We start from the raw sequence: 14875 nt of genomic DNA on the forward strand, positions 1-14875 counted from the left end.
GTACAGAACCTGGCAGGAGAATCTAGCAAGAGAACATGGACACAGAACCTGGCTGGAGATCCTAACCAGAACTTCGCTGGAGAGCCTGACCAGAACTTGGCTAGAGATCTTGGCTAGGCTGCTGATCAACTGAACGCTGTCTCTGTGTCATTCCTTCTTCGCCGACTCCGTCCACACCTTTGGGGACCCCTGGACCTGCTGGGGTTGGACCCCAGCATTAAACCAGCTGGCCAATCCTTTCAAGACTTAATGTCCCAGTTAATGGTTTCAGTCGCACCTCCAGGATCAGTGGCAAAGTAGAGGATCAAGTGGTGTTTCTAAAAGTCAGAGCCTTACTGCTTTCCTAGGCCAGGCCCAGCCCTTTTTCTGTAAAGGGCCCGATGGTACTTATTTGAGGTATGATGTGCCACAGACTGTCTGTCATATATGGTTCTTTGTTTTGTTTTGTTTTGTTTTTTAAACCCTTAAGAATATAAAAATTATTCTCTGCTCACAAGGCCTAGAGATCAGGCTACCGGTCAGATTGGGCTGGTGGCCCATAGTTTGCAACTTGTTCTACAGGCCAAAGTCTGAGTCTCAGGCGCCTGTTAACAGTGGCCATAAAATAACCTTTAAAGATGCTGTATTAAGTCACCATTGTCAAAGGGGTATATTTAGCAGTGATGAGTACAGAATGGGTTAGCCTGTGGCTCGGGCTCCTATGGCTTTCCCCAGCCTGCCCGTCCGCCCAGGTGGTCCTGCCTGCAGCACAGTCCAAGCTGCGGGAACTGGGATTTCTCTCCACGGTCGATTCAGGCAGGAACGAAGCTCCCGGAGGACAGGAGTGTGCTGCTGGTACTCACCGCTGTGTCCCAGGACGTGGCACAGTGCCTGGGAGACAGTGGGCACTCTGTTATGTGTGATGGGTTGATTTCTTATTTGTCTTGGGAACACCACATCTTTTCAAATATGGGCTTTCTGTAGGTGTGTTGTATGCTCTCCATGTGTAACATCATGAGCTATCTGTGTGCCGGGCACTGTTCTAAGGGCCTCACATGATTCTTCAGTACAATCCCAGGAGGGCCTGCCTCCCCAGCCTACAGATGAGAGGTCAACATCGCACTGGGTACGGAAGAGCCAGGATTTGGACCCAACCACCATGCCTCTGCGCTGGGGCTCTTGGCACCCCTCACCTAACACATGGGCTGCTCATCCTGTCACCATAGACTTTCATCTCCAGATGGATTTAAAACGATCTCTGGTTTCCACTTCTGTAACTTTTCAAAGCTGTATCGCCCTCTGTGGTCTAAAAAAGTGTTCCAAGACAGACAGACAGAATTGTCAGAACTACCAAGTTTACCAAAACTCATTGAACTATACACTTAAAATGGGTACATCCTATTGTACAAAAAATAGGCCCTAAAGTTGATTTTTAAAATATTCTAATCTACAAGTCAAACATGATTTGGAAAGCTTTAATTACAAATCCTATATAATAAAAGGCTAATACGCACATTATCCCCTCAACCGGGAGCTCAACCAGCGGGCAGGGCCGGCTGGCAGGGTCGGCTGGCTGGCCAACCTCCCACAGCCCCTACCCCCGGCCAGCCCAGCCCTGTTGGCCCTGACCGGGCAGGCTGGACTCCACTCATGCACAAATTCGTGCACCAGGCCTCTAGTAAATAATAATTCTCTAAGGAATGAAGTAGAGAAAGAAGCTTTATTAATAAGAAACAGTCCAGCATCTTTAAAAAAGTTTTAATGGCTTAATATTCTAAGCTGTTTAAAAATAAAGAGTTTGGCCCTAGCAGGTTTGGCTCAGTGGATAGAGCATTGGCCTGTGGACTGAAGGGTCCTGGGTTCGATTCCAGTCAGGGGCACATGCCTGGGTTGTGGGCTCGATCCCCAGTGGGGCCGGGGGGGTGCAGGAGGCAACCAATCAATGATTCTCTCATCATTGATGTTTCTATCTCTCTCTCCCTCTCCCTTCCTCTCTGAAATAATAAAAATATACTTTTTTTAAAAAATGAAGAGTTTGAAATTTTACTTTGATTTTTATCCCCAGGGAAAGGAAAACCTCTTCAGCGCAAGGTTAAAGCACCGAAGAAGCAAGAGGAGAAGAAGGGAAAGGGAAAGCCTCAGGATGACGAGCTGAAAGACTCGCTGGCTGACGACGACAGCTCCTCCACCACCACGGAGACCTCCAACCCCGACACAGAGCCTCTCCTGAAGGAGGTGAGCAGGCCGCAGGGCTCAGCGTGGGTTCTTCGTGCAGGACCAGCGTGTTCCGTTCGTGTGCGCACGTGCTCTGGGATTAGCGCGCAGGTTCACAGGCATGTCCAAGCAGGAAGCAGTCACAGCTCTGGGACAAATTTCCTTTCCCTCGGGGAAGGACATTGGAAGCATGTTAACAAAGTAAAATAGTAAGAAGTTGGAAACACTGCTTAAAAGTTAGGGGCTACCTGGAGTAACAACTACTCTGACTTGTGAAATTCGTTTCAGATTTTAAGTATCAGAAGAGAATGAGAAGGAATTGTACCATTTTAATTAGACTGACTTTTCCTGTAAGGTCAGTCCTGGCACGGGCTTCAGCAGAAGCGCGCTGCCCACAAGGTGGCAGTCACCAGGATGGGACTGAGCGAGCTCCACACACATCAGTCCATTGAGAGAGCCGCCTGCCCGCGGTCCTCAGCCCCCAGCATCAGGAGCAGCACTGCGAGTGCCCAGTCCTAGTGGCGCTAGGAAACGGGCGGGGAGAGGGGGAGGGAGGTACCTGTTGTGACGTGTCTGAGGGTCTGAGGTACAAGCTGTACACAGAAAAGGTAAAGCGGAATTCTGTTTTGGCATTCTTATTTTTAGATAGCTATATTTCAAAAGTAAAACATGCTAATATAGACATTATTGTAGACCAGAAGTTTTTTGTGGGTGGTTTTGTTTGTTTGTTTTCAGTTTTAACCTAATGGCTAGAGAACCATTTCTTTTTTTTTAAATAAATTTTATTGATTTTTTACAGAGAGGAATGGAGAGAGATAGAGAGTTAGAAACATCGATGAGAGAGAAACATCGATCAGCTGCCTCCTGCACACACCCTACTCAGTATGTGCCCGCAACCAAGGTACATGCCCTTGACCGGAATCGAACCCGGGACCTTTCAGTCCACAGGCCAATGCTCTATCCACTGAGCCAAACTGGTTACGGTGGGAACCATTTCTTAAAAATATCCAGTAGTGTCATGTACATATATTAATTTTTAAATACCATTTATTTGTAACTGTTTTTCTTAGCTGCCTTCCCCTTTGCACCCTCACATTGCACAGTGCTCTGTGCACCTCGGCGTAGTGGGTAGCGAGTGTTCACTTTGTGCTCTATCTCCTAACGCATGACTGCCGGGCGTAGAGCAGAACCCAGCAGTTTGAGTGACAGCGATGAGCACTCGGCAGGCGTCAGGACACACTTTCTTCACAGCTGGTCCACCTTTCCAGCATTTCTCCTCAGTGACCCCTCCAGCTACCCCGACTCCCAGCATCTCACTGCGCTCACTGCCATAGTTCCTACCTCTCTGTTGTTCCCTGTCATTTCTGTCCTCACAGACACGGCCTCCATGCCTGTTCCCCTCTCCCGCTGCTCGGGTGTATCCCGCCCAACACTCTATTAGGGCTCCTGTGCTCTTCCTTCTTTGTGAATGACCCATTGGCCGGCTGCATGTAATTTCTTCCCCACTAGATTACACACTCCTGTGTTGATTGCAACTGTATCCTACTCATTTATTCAGCATTCTTTACTGAGTGCCTGAGTGCCAGGTGTTATGCTGGGAGCTTGGGAAACAGCTGGACAAAGACCAAGTTCTTGTCCCCAGAGAGCTGAGTTTCCATGTTCTTGACGAGCCAGGTGCTCAGGAAGTGCTTCCTGAAGAACGCAGAGGGTGCCGCCCTTTCTCTGGTTATTTCCTCTTGACAGTTAAACGGTTGACTTGGTGTGACTTTGTAAAATCCAGGCTCCTGCCCTAACCGGTTTGGCTCAGTGGATAGAGCGTCGGCCTGTGGACTGAAGGGTCCCAGGTTCGATTCCGGTCAAGGGCACGTACCTTGGTTGCAGGCACATCCTGAGTAGGGGGTGTACAGGAGGCAGCTGGTCGATGTTTCTCTCTCATCGATGTTTCTAACTCTCTATTCCTCTTCCTTCCTCTCTATAAAACAATCAATAAAATATATTTTTAAAATAAATAAATAAAAATAAAATCCAGGCTTCCTTAATAAGCACACACTGTGAGGCTGGACCCTGTGGGGTTGACTATCACTCCCCACGTCCTTGTACCTCCCCACCCACAGCTGTTCCCTTTTGCTGCATGTCCCTCTCCTGTCTGTCCCCTTGTTAGTCTCAGTGCATCTCAAACTATCTTTGCTGAAGAAGCAGATTTTTTAAAATTGTGTATCTGTCATATACGTTGTCCTGCTGTACGTGTGTTACGCACCCAGTCCATGTGCCACTCCCCAGGCAAATTCAGCAGCACCTGAGCAGACACATGCCATGTCCAGGAGACAAGACCCCCAGTTGGTGCTTGGACACCGCCAGTGTCAGGTTACTGTAAAAAAGTGTGAGTGGCTTCTAGACGTACCTGGTCAGAGACCCGAAACAGCAGTTGGTGGGCCAGTCAAGTAGCACAGCTGTAGGGTGCAGTGTAGGCATGGTCTTTTCAGTCTGGGCCCCACAGGCGAGTGAGGGAAGCTGCTCTTCTGTGCTACAGTCGTGGTCAGTGAGCGTTTCCATATGTATCTCCCTCCTGCTGGACCTCCCAGCCCTCAGGGGAAGGGCCTCAGCCCTCTTGGTAAGCCCTTGCCTGGCACCAAGCGGGTGACCAGTAAATGCTGAGGAAGTGAGTGAGTGAGCCCTCCCGTTTATGGTGATTAGCAGTTAAATTAACTCATGGCTCTATGGACAGTCACAGTGTCACTGTGAACACACAGTGAATAGGCGTGAACACTTGTGTTCTTGGCTCAGCATTGAGCACATTGCCAGAGTGTTTATATTATAGTCCCAGCTGAACTTTTCTTGTAAATAAAGGCAAGGTTTTGCTCCCTAAGTCTGAAAAGTAAGATGCTGTCAATTTTCTGCTGCCAGTACCCCCACACACCTCTGTCAGGATGTGGGTATAAATTAAAATCACACTCTTTATAACTCAGGCTCACAACAATACGTTTATAAAAGGTCAAAGGCTGAAAAACTGACAGAACCACATGCTTAAAATAGATTTGAAGAAAGGAGTTCATTGTTTTTATACATATGACATATACATCTGCTGCATCTTCAGTTTTATGTCCCTACCTTCAAATAAGACTGTATCAGTTATTTTTATTAGTCCTCAGCAATTAAGTGTACTTTTTTTTTTTTACAGGATACAGAAAAGCAAAAGGGAAAACAAGCCATGCCCGAGAAACATGAAAATGAAATGTCTCAAGTGAAACAAAAAAGTAAAAAACTTTTGAATGTTAAAAAGGAAATCCCAACAGATGTGAAAACCAGGTGAGAAAAAGAAATGAGTGCAGAGAAATGAAGAGTAAGAGAAGTTACTGGTAAAACTAGGTAACGTGTTTGGTTGCTTGGTCTTTGGGGGTGCTTGCAACAAAAGCCCTGTGCTGTATCGCATTCCTCTCGCTTTTCTCTGATGTCTGATGGGCACTATTAGGAATGGCCCCATGCTTCTGATGTCAGAAACATAGAGTCTGTTTTACATACTCACACCTGTAAACCTACTTTGCCACACCCTACATACACATTTTTTAAAAAGAGATATCATTAAAAGGCATATACTATCACTTCCTTTTGGAATCTTTATCTGATTGAAAATAAATTTTTCTTAGGCAAAAAGTTGATCATCTGATATTAAGCCTGTAGTTTTAGCTCACATTTGCCTTATTAAAAATTAGTCTTTAAATATTACCAGTATTATAGGAATGGTATATCATCCCTAGGCCCGAACACCCAAATCCTTAAATGCTGGAGCATTTGTTTTCCTCTAAGTCAGTCGTGATGAAGCCGGAGGGATGTCTCGGTCTCTGCCTGCAGCCCCTCCCACCAGACCCCAGGAGTCGACGTCACAAAAATCAAGGAGGTGGAGCATTGGGCGGAGTGGCAGAGCTCGGGCCCAGGCATTCTTCAGCTTCACGCCTGCAGAGCGACCTGTGGCCCTGACAGTCGAGGTGCCAGGGAGGAATTGGCTTCTAGAGAACCAGGGAGGCCCAGGGAGACCCTGATTTCAGATATCAGCTGTTGATCCTTTTGTTTTCTAATTGTTTCTCAGCACTTTACACTTAGGGAGCAAATGTAATAACCTAACTTAGGACAGTGTTTACTAGAATAATTGTACTCGCATAATCTGCTCAAATAGCACACTCCCCTCAGGGCCTTCAGCGCCACATGGCACACACTAGCCTCCAGGTCTGTAGGCACAGGGGAGCCCTACCCTTGCCCTCGGCTTCCTGCCTCCCTGCATGGGGATTACCGGGGATTATGTGAGTCAAAATAAAGTCTGGCGTCTAAAATAGCTTTCTGGTTTTTCCTTTTAGAAAGAATCGCTTAAGTTGGGTCTCACCCATTTATTCAGAAGCTTTAAAAAAGGTTTCTTAAATTAATGAAGATCATTTGGCTTAATTTGGAAAAGTATGATTCAGCAAAAAGAAATTAGTTGTCTGGCACCTTTTTTCTTAAAAACCAATTTTACAGTGGCACAGAGTCACGCTTTGTATAAATGGACAGCCCTCATCCTCCACATTTATAAACCACTTACTTAAAAATAATTCACATGGGTATCTATGTCATGGGAGCTTTTGGTATTTTAAAAGATGGAGTTTTTAAATAACCCTGGCAAAAGTGGAAGGAGGACGGAAGACTTATAAAGCTGTAGCATTATTAGTCTTACCCATAAAGGGTGGATTTGTTCAAGTCATTTTGTTATCCTTCCTAATTCTGTTTTGGGTTACCTAAGACTCACTGGATTTTTGCTTAGTCATTTTACTAATTCAAAATATAATACCTAATTCTGAGAGATAATTTGTGAAATATAGAGAACAAAACAAGGTAAATAAAATGACCTTTGAGCTAGTACCTTATAACATTTTTGTAAATAGCCTTCATTAGAATGTATTTATTTGGTTATGAGATGATACTTTATTCTGTCATCTGCTTATTTTGGAGAAGGAGTGTGCCGTTGAATCTGGAAGGTTGAACCATCCTGACCTTTGAGATCTGGTGTGGATTGGCTGCCTCTGGGAGGGAGACTGGGGTGACAGCAGAAGGAAGGCCATATGGTGCATAAGGATTCTGAAGGTGGCCGGAGAGTCCTGAATGGTGGCACACCTCGAGGGGTTGCACTAAGTAGGAAATGCCATAGACATATCTATTGTAGCCTTTCTAGGTCAGATTTTCAATGAAAAGCAAGCTATGAGCTCAGCCTTGAACTGACAGCTCTGCGGCCATCGCCAGGAGCATGGTGGGGGTCTCTGATGATGCTTGGAAGAATTCTCATAAGGGGCCACTGGGTTCTGAGCTATGGCCAGCCTGGTCCCATTGCTCACAAGCTGGTTTATATGCACTATCTACCCAATCCATTTCTCCTAGAGATCACTTCTTGCCCATTAGACTTGAAGGTTTTGTGTGTGTGTGTGTGTGTGTGTGTGTGTGTGTGTGTGTGTGTTTTCTGTCAGGCTGTGGAAACTTAAAATAGTTCATCATGCCTCCCATTTCACCTTGGCACACAGGAAGTTCAGGGCTGATTAATTATCCTAGTTACAGGTGTTTATGATGTTAAGCTTACTGCTAAACCTTTTAGAAAGCATCTATACTCTAAGTAAAGATTGTCTTTAAATGTTTGTCTAGGTTTACTCCTGAATTTCAAGAATAAAGACAGTTCATCTCTTCCCACTCACCCTAGGCAAATACAGCAGTTCTTCTACTCTGCAATAGGCTCTGCAGTTTTATAGATAGCCCAGGAGCTCAGCCTGGTTCATTCCATAGTTTCTACTACAAATGTCTTCAAAGTTCTGAATAGCAGAACCTTGAATCTCCATATTCAGGAACCCCACTAGTACTATAGCTGCAGGGAGAGAGTCAACAGCACCCAAATGGCAAGTTGCTGCTAATGGCTTTATGCACATTACCTGCGGCAGGTGCTCTAAGGTGTCTGCAAGTGCTGAGGTGTCTCCTGCGCAGCCTCAGCCTCAGGATGGGGCAGATAATGCTTCAGGAGCCAGATTCATAAAACATGCATTGAAAGTGTAGAGTAGTCAGTGACTCCTCCGCTCCACAGCAAAGGGACAAACTTAATTTTTTCCTCTATGCTTGTCTTTCAGTTGCTTAGAACTACCATACCCTCCCCCATTGGAAAGTAAACAACGGAGGACCCTCCCAACCAAGATCCCTCATTCAACTGCACTGACCAGCAGCTCCAAGTCTCGGAATTCCCAGAAACCAAAAGGTATTTCCCTGATGGTTCAAACAGACACTTGTATTACAGTTGTTAGTTGTGAATTACCAGTGATCCATGAGTAGTTAGTAGTCATGTGAAAGGCTGTGGTTGTGTTCTCTCCTCATTAGAAGGGTCAGTGAAGTATACCTGAAAGAAAGGAGTTACCGTTCATTAACAACTTTCTTTTCTTTCTTCTGTGCAGGTACAAATAAATTAGTGGATAACAGACCATCTGCCCTAGCGAAATTCCTCCCAAATAGTCAAGAGCTAGGCAACACCAGTAGCTCAGAGGGTGAAAAAGACTCTCCCCCACCAGAGTGGGACTCTGTGCCAGTCCACAAGCCTGGCAGCTGTAAGTATGGGCACTTGGGATCACTGTGGGCTTGGCTACTCGGCAGGAACATGCTGCTTTTTTTTTTATTCTCACCCAAGTATATGTTCTTACTGATTTTAGAGGGAGAGGAGGGGAAAGAGAAGGAGAGAAACACCTATCAATAGCTTCCCATATATAGGAAATGGGCCTCTGTGATCCATCTCCAGCATGGTCGGCTTTTGATGGAAACAGTTGCTGAATTTCCTCAGGGCAAACAGATGTAGGGAGGAGGGAAGAAGATGTAAGAGCAAGGAACGGGGACGTGGGCCAGCATCATGGTGGAAACCCCCGAAGTGTCTGCCTCAGCTAGACGGAGGTGGAGGCAACTAGAAAAGACCTCAGCCCAATTTTTTAAATGGCCCAATGGGAGAAAATAAGACCTAGGAGATGGATAAGGAAACAGGTGACCCCATAGTACTCAGCCAATGAGGAACTGGAGGAGGGACTGAATAAACAGGCTGTGTTCCTTACCCCAGGTGTGCCTGTACAAACGGACACCCTCAAAAATGTATTAAAAGTCTTCGTTTTCGCCATACTTCTGTTTTCACCATATTTCTCACACATATACGCCCCAACTGGGGATCAAACCCACAACCTTTTGGCGCATGGGACCACATTTCAACCAACTGAGCCACCCGGCCAGGGCCGAACATTACTTTGAAAGGAGACCCAGTATTTGGTTTGCTAGACCCGGCTTCTACCAACCAGCAAAAGCCCATTGTTAAATAGACTGCCAGTTGTTATATTGTTGTAGTTTAATTGGTCATGGTGAGATTATTCCCAGAGAAAATGCATTCTCGTGGTGTCACAAGAAAAGAATTTCAAGGGGCACATGCGTGGGAGAAGTTTAAGCGTAGTGGCAAGATTTATTGGGGTGAAAAGAAATAATATGCCCTTGGAAATGTAGTGAGGGCAGGCTCAATAGCAGCTGCCCCTAGGGCCTTCCTAATCCTCCGTATGATTTCTAGGTTTCAGGAACAAGCGGGCTGTCTTTCAAACCATCCAACCCAATCTGTTTCCTAGTGTTTTTCCAGGGCTGTGCTGGGCTCTCCCCTGTCCAATCCCTTTCCTGGACCTTCTGGGGTTGCATGCCCTTATCCTATTCTATCCTTTTCCCAGGCTAGATTCCTCCCCATTTATAGTCATTATTTTGGTTTCTGCTGTGCACGTCTCATAGTTTTGCTTCGCATCATCTGGCTACTGCACATGCCTCAGCAGAGGAATCTCCCCCTTACTGGTTCTCCCTTCCCCCAGTATGGCCGTTGTTCCTGGGGAGACTGGAAAGCTAGTCTTGCTGCCTGGTTGGGAATTAAGTCCCTCTAGGGAGTCTGTGAGGCTGCAGCTTCTCCTTTCTTTGTTAATAACTACCTACCTTCTGTAATAAGAGTATGTGTGTAACCAGAGAAATAGCAGATGATTCAAGTCAGGTCTTTGTTTCCCAGAAGCTGGTGCACCAGCACATCACTGCCCAGTGTCCAAAATGGGAAGACCTGTTTGGATTGGGCAATCATTCCAAACAAGTGCTTCTTTATGAGAACATTAATTCCACATTTCTTTTTTTCTTTCCTAGAATATATTTTTACAAATGTAAGACTTTTAATAATAATTATTATTATTATTGTTATTATTACTAAAGGCCCGGTGCACGAAAATCGTGCACAGGGGTGGGTGGGTGGTCCCTCAGCCCAGCCTGCACCCTCTCCAATCTGGGACCACTGCCTCCTAACCACTTGCCTGCCTGCCTTCCTGATCGCCCCTAACTGCTTCCTTGCCAGCCCGATCGCCCCTAACTGCTCCCCTGCTGGCCTGATCACCCCAAACCACCTCTGCCTCAGCCCCCACACCTGGGACGAGGTTTCCCTTGGGACCCAGGCTTCCCTTCTCTGGCCGGCCACAGGCACCCGGGACCCAGGCTTCCCTTCTCTGGCCGGCCACAGGCACTCGGGACCCAGGCTTCCCTCCCTCTGGCCTGCCACCAGCACCCGGGACCACAGGCAGCTTCGCCCAGGCCTGGCTTTGTCAGGAAGGATGTCTGAAAGGTAGTCTGGAAGATGTCTGTTCTAATTAGCATATTACCCTTTTATTAGTATAGATCATTATTACTACTAGAGGCCCAGTGCATGGATTCATGCACCAATGGGGTCCCTCCGTCTGGCCTGCAGGGATCAGTGGACCTCCGTGCCACTGCAGCCTGGCCTTACCCGCCAGCTTGTCAGGCTCCAACCCGCGGTTCGCATCGATCCCACACAGCACAAAGTAGTGCAGGAAGCGGCAGACAGCCGGGGAGGAGCTGGAGCCCAGGCTGGGCACCGCACTGCTTCCGCTCATCCCGTCCCACTGCACCTGCCGCTACAGCTACGTTCACCAGCCGTGAGCCTGGCGTCTGGTGCCCGTCTGTCAACTGAGTGGCACTCCCACTGTGGGAGCACACTGACCACCAGGGGGCAGCTCCTACATTGAGCGTCTGACCCCTGGTGGTCAGTGTGTGTCATAGCTGTCAACCGGTGGCTTAGGGTTTTATGTATATAGATTTTAGGGAGGGGGGGGGAGAGAGAAACATTGATGTGAGAGTAAAACATCAATCAGCTGCCTCTGCCACAACCCCCAGCTGAGCCACATCAAATAGGGCAATTCCACATTTCTTTATCTGTCTTGTTTCTCATACAGTTATAGTGTAATCATTTTCTAAAAATTCAGTTTACTCTCTACTTTACTCTAGTTTACTCTCTACTTTACTCATATCTTTTGCATAAACAACCTACTTTGAAAATTTCATTATTTTCCTCACTAGCTTTTTTACCATGTTCTCAGATTTCCCCTGCATTCAGTCATGACAGCAGCATACTCTACTAAAATAAGGTAGAGGTCCTTGCCTGAAATGCAGTCTAACTTCATCTCTCAAACGTCTCCCATCTCGAACAGTTCAGTTCTCAACCAAGTTGTTCACAAAAACTATGTCTTCATTGTCAAACCAAACTGCAGTTTTCCTATATCTGACAACCCTTTATAAAAAGCGTCTCTCGAGCAACAAAGAAAGGAGAGAGTGCTTCTGTAACACAATTTTAAAACAAAAAGACCATCAAGAGTGCTGATGTTGCTAAGGGCGGGAAAGAAATAATTGAAGAGGCAATTGAAGAGTTAGGAAAAAAGAAAAGCAGTTAGCCAGTGGCAGCATTTTGGAGGCAGTGATATCTGAACATGCGAAGATGCCGCATACTGACCTGAAAGACATCCTTGGAACAAGGCTGGTAAGGGGGTGGTTTGATAAATTTTAGAAAAGAAGTGTTTACTTGTAGATTAAACAGTACATTAGACAAGTACTGTATATAAGAAAGGCTAAAACGGAATCATTGGTCTGGAATGGATTAATTCAATTTACATTATTTCTAATGAGAGGAAAGGATTATGTTTTTGAACAGATGACTTCTCGAACAGCCTTCTGGGATGAATTAAGTTCGAGAACCCACATTCCACTATAGAAGACAACAGAGACAAGCATAGGCAGCGACTGATGGTAGGATTTAGGATGAAGAGAGGGCCAATCTTAGGACTGACTTGTGTACACTCACCACAGAGTTAGAATAAACTCACTTTGGCTTGTTTGCACTAATGATAAAATCAAGATTAAGCAAAAGATTGTTCAAGTGGAGGGGGAATGTAAATGCAGAGTGGGTGATTGAAGCCTCCGTATTTGGATAAGGGCTAAGAAATTGGAATTGAGGTGAGGGGTACAGGTGTGGGCAGTTCACTCCTAGTGATGTTGGAGGTCAGAAAATGTGTCGTGTAAGAGGCGGCGAGGGAAGGGTCAGAACGATTGTACAGATACTGCAGGACCTGCAGTGCAGAGGTGATATCAGAGAGGCACACTGCTGTGGGGGCTCACAGGGAGAGCAGGAGGGTGGAGAGGTTTAAGCAGGGTTCATGCAGGAGGTGGCGTTGGAGATGGGCCCTGAGTGTGGGCGCCAGGTCAGCAAACAACACAGCACAAGAGGGAAAGGATTAGCATGTGGTCAAGGGTGACAGTGGGTGAGGTGGACATAAGGACAGTGCTAAGGTGCCAGCACCATTGAGGCGGGTCAGGAAGAACTCTGCAGCAGTCACAAAGTGGCTTCCAAGAGAAGCGTGCTTTGCTTGGTGGTGCCATAAGGGGGCCTTGACACAGCCAAGGCATGTGTAGCCTTATCTCTGCCCTGAGCCCTAGGGGTCTAGGGAGACGCCTCCTATGGAGGAGAGAATGACACGGAAGTAGAGCCTCCATGAGAGCAGGCTTCAGTCTGGAAGTGAGGCCCTCACAGGAAATCGGAGCAGAGCACTCTCCTCACTGCACACAGGACTTGCATGGGGCACAAAGGCCAGCCAGGAGGGCGAAAGGGGGAAGCGGCAAGCTGAGCAGAGCTGTTTTGGACAAAGATAAAAAAGAGGGCAGTGGGGCTGTGCAGTTGTGCCAGTGTGACTAGGTCAGTGGGCAGCCTCAGAGACTGAATTCAGAGAGGCCAGAGCGCTTTCCTTACGCTTCCCCGTATCACAGTCCCTGGACCAGCACCCAGGGACACATGGCGATGCAATGGGATCTTCCTTTTGTCTTATTTTTTTAAAAATTTTTACAACATTTTTATTTTTCAATTATAGTTGACATACAGTATTATATTAGTTTCAGGTGTACAAATAGGTAATTAACAATATATAACTTATTAAGTGATCATCCAGCTAAATCTAGTACCCATCTGACACCGTACGTAGTTATCACAATATTATCAACTAAATTCCGTATGCTGTACCTTGCATCCTTATATGTTATTTGTCTTTCTCTGACTTATTTCACTTAGCATAATACCCTCTAGGTCCATCCATGTTGTCACAAATGGCAAGATTTCATTCTTTTTTATGATTGAGTACTATTCCATTATGTATATGTAGCACATCTTCTCTATCCATTTGTCTTTCAATGAACACTTAGTTGTTTCCTTATCTTGGCTATCGTAAGTAATGCTGCAGTGAACATAGGAGTGCATGTATCTTTTCAAGTTTATGTTGGGGTTTTCTAGAATAAATACTCAGAAGTAGAATTGCTGGGTCATATGGTAGTTCAATTTTAATTTTTTGAGGACCTTCCATAGTGGTTGCACAAACTTGCATGCTCACCAACTGTACGCAGGGTTCCCTTTTCTCCACATCCTTGCCAACACTTATCTGTTTATTGATAACTAGAGGCCCAGCGCACGAAATTCGTGCACAGGTAGGATCCTTAGGCCTGGCCGGTGATCAGGGCTGTTCAGGGCCTTCTGGCTGCCGGCCGGGGCCTCCCTTCCTTGGCTGCCAGCTGGGGTTTTCCTTTGTTCCACACCGCCCCCTAGTGGTCAGTGTATGTCATAGCGAGCAATCTGTCTCCTGGTTGAATTCCCGTGGGGACAATTTGCATATTAGGCTTTTATATAGAGAGACTAGAGGCCCGGTGCACAAAAATTTGTGCACTCTGCGGGGAGAAGGGGTCTCTCAGCCCGGCTTGTGCCCTCTCGCAGTATGGGACCCCTCGGGAGATAACGACCTGCTGGCTTAGGCCTGCTCCCGGGTGGCAGAGGGCAGGCCCAATCCCTAGGTGCAGCCCCTGGTCGGGCTCAGAGCAGGGCCGATTGGGGAGTTGGGGTGCCGCCTCCTGTCATGCACAGAGCAGGGCGGATCGGGAGGTTGCAATGCCACCCTCAGTCACACTCAGGGTAGGGCACCACCCCGTCACACACAGAGCAGGGCAGATCAGGGGGTTGGGGCGCCGACACTGTCACACTCAAGGCAGGGCCAATGGGGGATGGGTTGGGGCGCCACACCCTGTCACACACACAGCCGCAGGGCGATCAGGGGGTTGGGGAGCTCCCCCTTGTCACACACAGAGCAGGGCCGATCAGGGGGTTGGGGCGTCTCCACTCTCACATTCAGGGCAGGGCCTATGGGGAGGTTATGGCTCTACCCCGTCAAACACAAAGCAGGGCCCGTGTGTGTGTGTGGGGGGGGGGGGCAAAGGGGGAGGAATGCTGACAGGTGGGCAGTGGGGGGAGGTTGGCAGCAGG

At 47.1% G+C, this 14875-nt stretch overlaps 1 protein-coding gene across 1 annotated transcript in view; it reads left to right on the top strand.

The window, feature by feature from the left end:
- TMEM131 (transmembrane protein 131) overlaps window positions 1-14875 on the top strand; it is a 178074-nt gene that overhangs the window by 151238 nt on the left and 11961 nt on the right. The window contains exons 33-36 of the mRNA XM_015570023.1: window positions 2045-2214; window positions 5372-5499; window positions 8325-8449; window positions 8643-8792. Coding sequence (XP_015425509.1) covers window positions 2045-2214; window positions 5372-5499; window positions 8325-8449; window positions 8643-8792 — 573 coding nt within the window. The remainder of the gene's footprint in view (window positions 1-2044; window positions 2215-5371; window positions 5500-8324; window positions 8450-8642; window positions 8793-14875) is intronic.

Source organism: Myotis davidii, unplaced genomic scaffold (genome assembly GCF_000327345.1).
Source record: "Myotis davidii unplaced genomic scaffold, ASM32734v1 scaffold1065, whole genome shotgun sequence".
Lineage (NCBI taxonomy): Eukaryota > Metazoa > Chordata > Mammalia > Chiroptera > Vespertilionidae > Myotis > Myotis davidii.